Source organism: Cyprinodon variegatus, unplaced genomic scaffold (assembly GCF_000732505.1).
Source record: "Cyprinodon variegatus isolate N-32 unplaced genomic scaffold, C_variegatus-1.0 Scaffold321, whole genome shotgun sequence".
Lineage (NCBI taxonomy): Eukaryota > Metazoa > Chordata > Actinopteri > Cyprinodontiformes > Cyprinodontidae > Cyprinodon > Cyprinodon variegatus.
The window spans coordinates 815,072-827,174 of record NW_015150774.1 but is presented as its reverse complement, the minus strand read 5'-3'; the positions used below and the strand labels follow the sequence as shown (position 1 = coordinate 827,174).

The 12,103-nt window shown below is 36.9% G+C and overlaps 1 protein-coding gene across 2 annotated transcripts in view; it reads left to right on the top strand.

Annotated features, from left to right (window-relative positions):
* adarb1 (adenosine deaminase, RNA-specific, B1) overlaps nucleotides 1–11,318 on the top strand; it is a 63,942-nt gene extending 52,624 nt beyond the window's left edge. For both annotated transcript variants that reach the window (XM_015384732.1, XM_015384731.1), the window contains exons 8-10: nucleotides 1,262–1,443; nucleotides 6,624–6,802; nucleotides 8,003–11,318. In XM_015384732.1, coding sequence (XP_015240218.1) covers nucleotides 1,262–1,443; nucleotides 6,624–6,802; nucleotides 8,003–8,179 — 538 coding nt within the window. In that variant the 3' untranslated portion in view covers nucleotides 8,180–11,318. The remainder of the gene's footprint in view (nucleotides 1–1,261; nucleotides 1,444–6,623; nucleotides 6,803–8,002) is intronic.
* Nucleotides 11,319–12,103: the final 785 nt, after the last annotated feature.

Here is a 12,103-nt window from a genome sequence, read left to right as displayed (position 1 = left end):
CCACCTTCTTATAAGCTGCATGGTTCAAAACTTAGGGAAAAAAGTAGCGGTAGTCCAGCTTTTCTGGACTTATAGTCCAGAAAAAAAAATACTTTCATCCAGCCATCTTAAAGCGGTTTGTTTCTTTATCCATTGTAAATTCAAAGCAATTGATGTCTTTTTAGTTTATAATTAACTTCCGAATGGACAGACTACTCCACTACTTTGATTTTAGAAAAATATAAAAATTTGATACTTCAATTAATTAATGAAGCTTTGGATATCTCATATAGTTTTTCATTTATTAATAATTTGTTGCTTGGTCATGATATTTACAGCACAAAAAAAAATAATCTATTGATTGGATCAAGATTTAAGGGATATCATATTTCCCAGCTACAGGTTACCGATTAGAAATACCGGGAAAAGCCGGTTGGGGTGTATAGTCTGATTTACTGAGATATCTATTAAGCTGTTCAATCCAGGGTTTAAAGAGCAGTAAATATGTAACCATGAAAGTAGTAATGTAAGAAAAAGCAATTATTCTCACACCGTTTTTACCATTTTTCCTTCTAAAAGCTAGAAAATAGGCTTCATGAATAACCAGCTTAACCACTTATTTTTCCACTCATATCAAATATTAAAGGTGAAAACAGCCTTTGTGATGACCTTTGTGGGTTTTGTTTTTCTACATTAAACCTGAACTTAATCTTTCATCTCAGTTCTCTAATTGCTGTCTGATATCACACAAAGATGAAATTGCAAAATTACAAAGAAGAAAAAAAACTAAGACCCAGAACCTTATAATCAAAGTGTTTTCTGCAATAGCTTGCATGTGTTTTTGTTGTAAAGTTGTGAGTATCTGATCACTGTTCTTCCAGTTGCAGGCATTTATTAAACATTAAAAGCTGCTATTTATCACTATCCAGATACACTATATTGCCAAAAGTATTTGCTCACCCATCCAAATTATTGGAATCAGNTAAACCTTGTGGACAGCCTTCCCAGAAGAGTTGAAGCTGTTCTAGCTGCAAAGGGTGGACCGACGTCATATTGAACCCTATGGATTAGGAACGGGATGTCATTTAAGCTCATATGTGAGTCAAGGCAGGTGAGCAAATACTTTTGGCAATATAGTGTATGTGTAAGGGAGAAGTGCAAATTAATTATTTTATTCTAACTGTGTATTCTATACATTGACTGATGAATCAAACAGTTTGGTCGCTGTGTGGTTATTGTGTTTCCAACATAATCCCAGAGTCCATGTGATCTCCTTCCACAGGTGGAATGTGGTGGGCATTCAAGGCTCTTTAATGAGCTACTTCACTGAGCCCATCTATTTCTCCAGCATCATCCTGGGCAGCCTTTACCATGCTGACCACCTCTCCAGGGCCATGTACCAGCGCATTGCAGATATCGAGGACCTGCCCCAGCAGTTCACCCTCAACAGGCCTCTTCTCAGTGGTAAGAGACCTTCCTGATTAGAAAAGGGTGATAGAATAAGGAGGAACCGGTTGGTAATCTGAATTGTTTCCCTTAAATCCCATGCCTTAGCTTTGTCACATTCACAATTTTCTAACATAACAATCCAGACAGTGCAATGTCACGTTTTTAAATAAAAAAGAAAATCTCACAGCTCTCCAAATATCAAGCAGAAAGATTTTTAATTCAGGATAGTAAACACATTTCTTCACCTCACGGGTCACTAGTGGAGGACAGGAGGATCTTTCCTTCTTTGTTTGATCGAAGCTGACATTTACCTTTCTGCTGTGGAATTTGAATAGCTTTAACATTTTGTATAAATTTTCAGCAGTGGCTTGACCTTTTAAAAAGGCTGTTTTGTTTTACCTTGCCTTTTGTTTTTTTTTTATTTAGAACATTCAGCTTTTGTGCTACTACATTCCATTGTTTCTTTATTTTTAAGTTTGACGATTCATTATTAGAAAATCAAAGAAGATTGTCCCTCTAAAACCAGTTGGTTAAATGTGATAAACTCTTATTTTGCCTAATCTCAGTACAGCTAATACATACATTCTCAATATCTACATAATTATTGTAAAATAGCACTTTCACAATATGCAGGATCTTTATTACATAAATAAAAGATGTGGTTTCTGTCATCTAATCCCACTCGGGTGTAACACTCTTTCATTCCCCATGAAAGTCAGCCTATTTTCAAGGTTTTGTTTATAGTCAAACCCTTAAGCATTTACCAACCTGACAGATGAAACAATGACACAAATGATATTTTGCAAATATTTTGCTCCTAAGCTTATATTTTTCCAAAAGGATATTGCTTTTCTTTAGCTATGTGTAAATCATTAAAACAAAATCCTAGACATCTGTCTAGGTAATAATGCACCCTTATCTTCATCTGAATAGATGGTGTTTATTGATTTTACCTTTTTGTATTATCTTGAATAATGGTAAAACCTCTGAATAAATGATCATTTTCTCAGCAGGTTATCAAAAACTTAATTATTCTTTCAGAGATCTCTAAGAAAAAACTTTGAATAACATTTCATAATGTGTTAAATGAACATGAGAAATTACAACAGATTTAACTGCTCATTCAGAGCAGGAAAACGGCTCAGGTTATAAATGTCAGCGCTTACCAACGGGCTCACTTCTTTACAAAGTCTTCCCAGAATAATAAAGTAGCAATGTGGACGTCTCTGAGTCACCAATGCCACATCATCACATCTTAGATCAGGACATCATACACGTTTGTAAATGATATGACTGAATAATGTTGATGGATATTTAAACTGGCAAAAAACTCTCAACAATGTCTGTGTTTGCGGATGATGGCCAGTGCAAAAATTATTTTAGGGTTAAAAAGTATTAAGTAAAAACCACCGGTACGAACACTAACCCCGGGTTTCCACGGTTAATGCCGCATAGCGTCCAAACACCCCTTTTGCAGTGTGATGCAGCCAATCTAGTCAATGAGAGTGCTTCCAACCGGGGTGACGACGTATAACAACGCTTCCCTAAAAAACATGGCTGGTCTGTTTTACACTCTTGACGCTTCAAATCCTCATAAGTTTAGAGTAGAGCCGATCGTTCAGGCAGGAAGTAAGTTACTAAAAACCAAAGTGAATCCAGTGCAGTTTCAAAGTTAAATACTGCATGTGCACAGCTGCGGTTCACTGTAGAATGCATTTTACTTGAAAACATCAAAACAATATTACTTGCAGCTCCAGCACATAGCCACCAGAGAACCTCATTTTATAGGACTTCATTGCCCAAGAAAGTTTTATTTTGGAGGTGAAAAAACCAAATTGTTTCATATGACATGACTGATCTGTTTCATGTAGAGAACAGCAGAAAGGAAAAAGCAGAGGCTGAAAGGTAAGGTGACAGGATAAAGAGCAGGTTGTAATGGCCAAATAACCACTTCATTGTTTTATCCAAGTCTGCAGGTATAAACTATTAATGTGTGAAAATCTTCTGATCTGAAACGTGTTAACATTGGTCAGTACGCGTTAACGCATTTCAGAGCAGAGGATCTTCGCACAGTAGTAGTTTACTGACACCACTAACACCAAGACAACCAGCAGTTATCTTCAGGTTAATGTGGACAAAGAACTGAAATCTGATACTTGGCGCCATCATCAGATGGGTCTCTAGGTTGTTTGTAGCAAAAAACATAAAAAGCAATGGAACTCAGTCCAAAACAGCAGCTAAGAATGACAACCTGAGAGCTAATATGTAGAGGCAGCATGACAGGGGATGGCCTGTAGCAGACTCCTCCATGTCGAACCACTCTGAGCTCTCTCACGTCCCATTTCATTTTCTACAGATATTAAGTTCAGCCCTCCCACTGCAAACACTTGAATAAGGTTTGATTTATTTTGCTAGGTTTTATTGCCAACAGGTTGTTGAAAGGTTTGTTAATAAGTGTTAATATAATGCAATGTTTAAAACATAATAATTCCTGTTCTTATTTTAAACAAATAAAATACTATTAAAATAGTTATAATAACAAAAAAAGCATTAAGAAAAGTGCTTTTTCTTAATATATTTTATGGCATTGTTAGTTGCAGACTAGGTTCCTGGCCAAAACCTAATACTTTTTTGGGGGCCTCGACATGAACGTCTTAGAGCCCCTCCTATTTGAGCATTCGCACAAATTAATGTGTCTATTATACTACTTTACATCTGTTTTTGTGTTTATGATACGTTGGGACCAGTTTCCTATGAACAGAATATTGTGGCACATAAAATTTGATTAGTATTTAAACCAGGTTGCAACAAAACGTTTGTTTTGTTTTTTAGATTGAATGAGGGGTGCAGCTCTAATATACAATAATGTACCACATATACATCACACTGGTACTTCAATATCACAGTAAAGACCCAGTAATTGTATTAATTTATAACATGCCACTCTATGCAAATCATCTTGGCTTAATGATGAACAGTCCTTTAATGCAGGATACCAGATGCAAATTATAAGTCTGGCCTACTTTCCTATTAAACTGGGTTATAATTTCCTGTTCACTTAGTAGTGTTTGCAGTCCGATGAAATTATTTTACCCAATGTTAATTTGGTCTAAATAAAAGGGGAAAACAAGGTTCTGATTGCAGAAAATGAAACGCACTCAAAACTGTAGTTTGTGTCTTCACATCCTTGATCCCAATTCACACAATATTCAATCTGACATAATAGAACTTGATGTACCCAACATGTGCACTGATAGCTATGGTATAGTAGAAGCATTATTCATACGCAGTGTTGGGTAAGTTACTTTAAAAATGTAATCCGTTACAGTTACAAGTTACCTTGTTTAAAATGTAATTGTAGTTTAACTTTTTCGATTACTTTTAAAAAGTAATGTAACTAATTACTTTTGATTACTTTAAGGTTTTAATGAGTATTGACCCATGTTCAAAATTTAATTTTTGAGAACTGAATGTGAACCTTCAAAAAGCACTAAGCTGAGAGGGAATTGCTGACAGGCAATCACAGGATGTCCCCAAGAAGAGATGCTTCGTCTATCAGTGAGTTGCACTTACCTCTAAATGTTTCCTCAGGTTTGACATAGATTGCTTCGACATGGACAAGTTCTTGATAGCCGGCAAACACTTCTTGCACTGCACGGTTAAATTTGAGCCATTTTTTCAGATGTAAATGAAATGCTCCTTAAATTTCCAGTGCTGGAAGGCCGTCATTTTTGATGCGCTGCTTGAGCTGAAATAGAACCGTCCGCTCGCTTGCTGTTCCTCAAGGAGGCTCCACCAGCACAGGATGGATCATCAGAGTGGCAAATATGATAGAGACAAGGAGCCGTAGCAGGAAATGGCGATACAGGACGTGAAGCAATAAAAATATCATTACATATTTCGCAAAGGTTTTTCTTTATATTTTTTTAAAAAATATAAAGAAAACTAAATATAAATACTAAATTTGTCATTCTTAATATTTTCGGAAGTAACTGTAACTGAATTACATATTTTCTCATTGTAACTGTAACGAATTACAGTTACTCTTTTTTTGTAATTAAATTACGTAACGTCGTTACATGTAATCCGTTACTCTCCAACACTGTTCATACGCATTGTTAAAAATCTTTCTCATCTTTAAATTATTTATGTCTGGTTCAACTAGAACTAGAGCACAATACGCTTTCACACTTACATACACATACAAAAGTGAACAGGACACAGGGATTTATGGTATCCATATACAGTATGTCTCTAGCGTACATTGCTGGGGGGTTTTTTTGTTTGTTTTTTTCTTTTTGGGGGGGGTGCTTATTTGCTTGATTAGCTGACAGGCTAGCTAGATGGTTATTTTCTTATGGAACTAAATGGACATGACAGCACTAAGATCAGTTTCCAATCCACTCTGCACCAATGATTTGGTTCTAGTAAACTGAAGGGAACGAACCATAAGCTGTTTTTTTTTGTTTTTTTTTTTTTGTTTTTTGATTCATACCCATGAAAAAGCTTCCAAAACAAATCCTGAACAATTTTAAGGTAAAGAAATGTCCAAACTTCTCTTTAAGCTTGACCATTGTGATTTCATAACAACTTAGATGAAGCATAAGTCTTGATCCTTTTTGTTTTTTTCCTCGGGGTTGGTGGAAGGGGGCATCTGAGTTTTAGTTAGTGCTCCCTACTGCTCCTCTGCTCCTCCACTGTGGTTCCTCTCTAGAGGAGATAATAGTCTGGGGTTATTAACCTTTTCCGCTTTAGAGACTTTTTAGCGGTGAAGGGCTGTGGCCTTAGAGCAGTGAGGATTTCATCCGCTGTAAATCATTTTCTGCCAAAAGTGCTGCCAATTGGAACCAAGGAGCTTAATACACTTTCACACATACATACACACACCAAAGCGAACAGGACACAGGGATTTATGGCATCCATATATCTCCCATTTATGTTTGTGATAAAGTGGAGGCCAAAGCCCTTTGGAAGAGTTCAAGCTCCGTCCTCGGAGTCCCCATCGAAGGGAGGCATCGTTTCTCTCCACCATGTTAGATAGGATCATATAAAAAAGAAAAAAGGGTTTAATAATATCAGAGCTGTCTCCAATAGGTTTCTTCTGTGCCTTTTTCATTGCAGGAAATATTAGTTGATATTTTTGCAGGCGTACGATGTTTTTGTTAACATTTCAACCTTTTGTTTGGAATTCCAAGGGATAAGCAATGCTGAGGCCAGGCAGCCGGGCAAGGCACCAAACTTTAGTGTGAACTGGACAGTCGGCGATCAGGCGCTGGAGGTGATCAATGCAACCACGGGGAAGGACGACATGGGCCGCCCTTCAAGACTCTGCAAACACGCCCTTTACAGCCGCTGGGTGCGCCTCCACTCCAAGGTACAGTACAGCGAGGCACACATCACATCTCATGTTAAAGTGCCTTCCCCAAACTTTCACGCTCCTTTTTTTGTGAATTTTTTTTCAATATAGATAAATTCAGTCTCTGAAGGTTTATATTTATTTTCTTAGAAAACATTAGGGAACAAAAAATGAGTATTTTGGAGACCAATGAACACAGCAGAATGGTGTAAAAGTTAAAGGCAGAGTTAGTTTCTAGTCTGGCCTTAGTTAAAACAACCAGAGCTGAAGATGGATGGTTAAGATGAGAATATGTCTTAGAAAGGCCAATTTAAAGTTGAGACCTTAACTAAGATGTGATTTTGCAGAAAGACTTGATGTTAACAGAAACTCTCCACCACATCTAATGTGGCTCTGTTTAGAAAAATGCAATTGGACAGAATTTTTTTTTTTTATATATTTATGGCCATACCACTGATTTTGAACCCAGCATTCGTATTTTAATTATTTTGAAAACTATGCTCTGATTTTTTTTTCTTTCCTTCATAATTGGGCAATGATGGTGTTGGTTGATTGTCAGTCTAATTTGTTCAAATTTTAAAGGTTTAGCAGTTTTTAATATGTTGTCACGGGACTTTTTTCGGGTCTGACGCTGGTTATTTTATCACACAATTCTCCACCTAAACAATTTTAGTTGTTATGATATGAAAACAGTTTACTTAAAGTTATAGTGGAGGATTTTCTTTTTCCAGGTGGATCATCAAAATAATTAATCATTCTGGTGATATGTTTACGTTCGGCCGTCCTATGTGCTCGTCCCTAGGAAGCTATCTTTTTCTGCACATGCGTACTTTCAGGTGTCAGCTTACGTAAATACATTATCAATTACCGGAGGCGAGTCTGACATAGTGGGAAAATTTCAAAGTAAGCTTGTATGAGCGATACAAGCAGTAACTTTTAAACAGCGTGCACAAGGAGAAATGGGTTTGTGCACGCTCTCACACGGCGTTCCCTCTCGGCAGCGGGTACAGGGTTGTGCATGTGCTTTTTTTTTTTTTAAGTGGAGAAGGCAGATCTTTTCAAAAATTAGGGAAAATCCTCCACTATACCTTTAAATATTTATGGCTATAATAAAGACTTTCTCTACACATTTATCCTGAAACAGACTTTGATTTCCTTGTGAGACTTTGTATTATTTACCTGTCCTCATGTCTGTTTCCACCTCCTCCTCTCTCCCAGTTGTCATCCGTCCTACGGATCAAGGTACTCAAGCCCAGCTCGTACCATGAGGCCAAGCAGGCGGCCATGGAGTACCACTCTGCTAAGAAGGCTCTCATCAAGGCCTTCCATAAGGCCGGCCTGGGAGCCTGGGTCAAAAAGCCCATCGAGCAAGACCAGTTCACCCTTAGCTCCTGATTGAGTCCAGGGACCATATGGGGGGGGCAGGGAGTTCCCAATGCACCAGCTCCTCCCTCCTTCCTTGACCCAGGCCAGAAAGCTTAGAGAGTCCCTCGGTATCAACCAGGCATTTAATTTCCATCCCCATGTGCCAGCTACTACGCATGTGCACTTTTCACCTGCGTGATTTCACAAACTCTCCATAGCTCATCATTCCTCAGAGGACCTCATGTTGTTTCTCATTTGTAATAAACCTATTATTTGCTTTTACTTGTTTTCTGTTTTTTTAACTGGAACCATTGTTCTTTTTTTTTTCATCATCTAGTTGTTTTCAGTACAAAATCATTTACCTTATGCTGTAGACGTGGAAAAATTGGCAAGATGAGTGTAGCCATTTTAGGGTGAGATGTAGCCTAGAAGGATGGCTAGATTTTTATTTTTTTTTTGTTGACTAAAACCAATGTTTATGGACCTAAAGAAATATACATGCTGACCTTTAATTTAATAATGCATAAATCCTCAAGATGTAAATCTAGTTCAGAAAAGGTGAAAATATTGTAGGTTTAACATATAACTGGTTTTATTCAGATGCCTTTTTAACTCCTTTTATTAAAGGTGAAAATGAAACAATGTCGCCCCGTTTGATTGACTCGATAAAATAAGGATCCCAACAGGAGTGACACACTCATGGTCCTTTTTAGCAGTTTTGTTTTTATATTCATTTGTTTGTTCATTCATTTTGTCCTCTTAACACATTCCCCATCACTGTCACTTCATACTTGAACATCTGGGTGGGTCATGTTGGATTCCTCCCCATTGGCTGGGTCCCGAGATGAAGCTTTAGGAGATGCTGCTCATCCTATATATATTTTTTTTTACTTATTTTTCCTTTTCTTCTTCTTGAATCCATGGCTTTGCATGGAAACTGAACTGAGAGGCTTGCCGAGCTGAAAACTAGCAAAGGGAAACTCTATGCGTCTATGATTTTGAATGAATGCCAGCAACTTTCTCCACAGGCAGCTTTGAATCTTTCTCTGTTTTCTAACTTTTTTGTGATTGATTGAATGATTTTTTGGGGGGGCGGGGCTAAGAGAGGAGGGTTTTTTTTCTTTTCTTTACTTTCTGTGTTCCCTTATCCAAAAATAATGATTGGAAATGAAACTTCTAAGAGAACAAAGGCAGCAGAAGGAAACTTGTCAGACCCTGTTTTTACACCATGCAGCTGTCAGATCAGATAACAGTAGATGTCCTGTAGCACACGTATGGTACAGTATATGATGCTAGATTCAAAGTATGCCACATTAAGCCCATCTGTGGTGGCTGTGATGCAAACATGTCCCAATCTCCACACTGTTGACCTTGGAAGCACCTTCGAAGACCGCGCATGAACAGACTCGGAAGCCGTATGCTGAAACCCGATGCCAATAGTTTCCAACCAAATGTACAGTTTCACAGTTTGATGTTCAGCCTCCTGTATTAACACCCCTCTGTGTACAAACTGTTCACCGTCAGTAAGTACTCTCCCATATCTTAAACCAGTCAGTGAAGATGCATTTCTAAGAAACTTCAATTAATTCCTGTTTCCAGCTGTAGGGGAAAAAAATGTTTGCGTGTGAAATTTGTGTGTGCTCAGGTGTCTTTCAGCATACTCAGTTAAATTTTCACCAAAGATGTAGATTTTCACCTGTTCCTCCCCAGTGTTTTCTTAACACCCGTTTTCTAATAGCTTGGCATAATTTTACCATCAGCCCTTTACTGGCAACTTTTTTTTTTCTAACTCTGCACAATGTATTTGTGTTTTGTGCAAAAAAAAAAAAAAGTAAGAAAAAAAAGTCTATGACCATACTGGGCAGAAAAGTCAGGCTTCTTTAGTGCAAATGTAGCTGTCTGCAGCCACCGTGCATTTTGTGACCTGCAATCATAACTGTTGCAATATACTTGTTATATAAAAGGAACAGAAAATGTGACAAGTTTTTCCTCTGTGGAAACCTTTCAAAATCTCCCCTTTGTCGGTGGGAATGTGAAGATGTTACTGTTCCTATATATGAGTTTGTGACTTGCTGGCTACAGCCGGCAAACGGCGCGGCACCAACTCTTCCAGAGTCGACGTGATTCATCCCCATTGTAGCAAGACAGATGCAGCAGAGAGAAAAAGCAGCACTGTTACATTTCTACTCCACCAGCTGGCACTTTTAATGTAATTTACAGTTGTTCAAGTCTGCTTGTTTGATATAATCTTTTTAGCCATTATTAGAAAAAAAAAACTCGCTGTGTTCAAAATGTTAACTCACTCACTCTCTTTATTGTATTAACTTCATACATATATAAAACTAAACAGTGGAAAGGTGTAGCCAACTTATTTTGCACTGCAGGCTCTGAATGCAAAGTATGTTTTATTCTCTGTTAAATATTGCATTAAAAAAAACACCAGCAGGAATTATCTTAATATAACCCCTTTAAATTTGGAGGGCATTTTGACAAAATGATTAAAAAAAATAATCTTTGATTAATTATGATGATGAATTAAAGTATTATTTTGCCAAAATTTTATATTCAGTGAAAGAAGTCACAAACATTAGCTGTGGACAACAGTATTAGTAAAACATTAGCATGCCAACTTTAGTTTTATTATGCTTGATTGATCAAAATGCAATATATTTTTCTGATATACACAATTTCTACTGTGCAGTAATGTATGTGTTGCGTATAAAGTGGCTGTGAATGCTTATAGGAGCATGCTAACATTAACATTAAGTTCAAATGCTTTTTTTAAATTCAATTACAAGTGTGCTAAGTATTTGTCAGCATGTTGGATATTAGAAAAATTAGAAAATCTTAAGGTGTTTTTGTTACAGAACTAAACCACTGTACAAACACGGACCTTAAAGTGTAACTCACCCGCCAAAAAAGTCTTTTTATTTTAAGATGCAGAGCCCCATCTTCAAAAGGTTTGCATGAGTTTAAACTTGCAAATTTGTTTGCACACAAGTTGCAGAATGATTGGCATGTACAATGTAAGTGGATGAAATGTTTTCTTTTTTCCCATGTGTGCCTTCAAGATTATACAGATTAAATTCTAAAAAACAAACTACATAAACATGTAGGTGGAGTATATGCAATTAAAATACTTGTCACCTTCAAAGGGATTCATCAAACATAAAAGTGATTTCAGGAGCAGTTTTTCTCTCTATTTTTTAGTATGTTTTAAAGTCAGGTGCAAACTTGCAAGCAAATAATCCTGTATCAAGGAGATATTGGTAGATTGAAGCCCTACATATATAGGTTAGTCATTTGATTTACTTCTAATTGTTGCCAACATAGTGAATTTTTTTATTAGTTTTACATTTTTAGTATCCTGTAGGAAGCTTCTTTAAAAAAAAAAAAGAAAAAACAATCACTCGGACAAATAAAAAAAAAATTAATTTAATTTAATTACTACCCTCAGTGAGAAGCAAGCATTGCTGCAAGGCATTATCACTTTCCAAGCACTGATATCTGGTCACTGACATTAACTTCGGACAACAAACCACATCTGAAGTCTGAGCGATTCATTTAGTATAAATCATGCTTATTTAAGCGGATCCCGCCCTGGATTTTTGTAGTGTGGGTTCAGGCAAAGCACTTAAGTCATTAAAATTATAAAAAGTATTTCATTTCTCTATGCAAACAGGCAACAACATCATTTTTACAATTTCTTGAGACTTTTAGGAAAGCTATAAGCTGCTTTCCTGGAGAAAAGTTGGGAATAGTGCTTTGGTGACAGATATCCAGGATACTTTATGAATTTAAAGCGCATGAGTCAACTGTACATTTCAGAAATTAAGTTAAATGTTAAAGAGGTTTGACAAAGATCAGCTACTCACCTTACATCTGGTCAATCCTTGAGAAACACTGACCAATTTCAAGTTTTTGTTTTTTATGACCATTGAATGGTTACTTGCT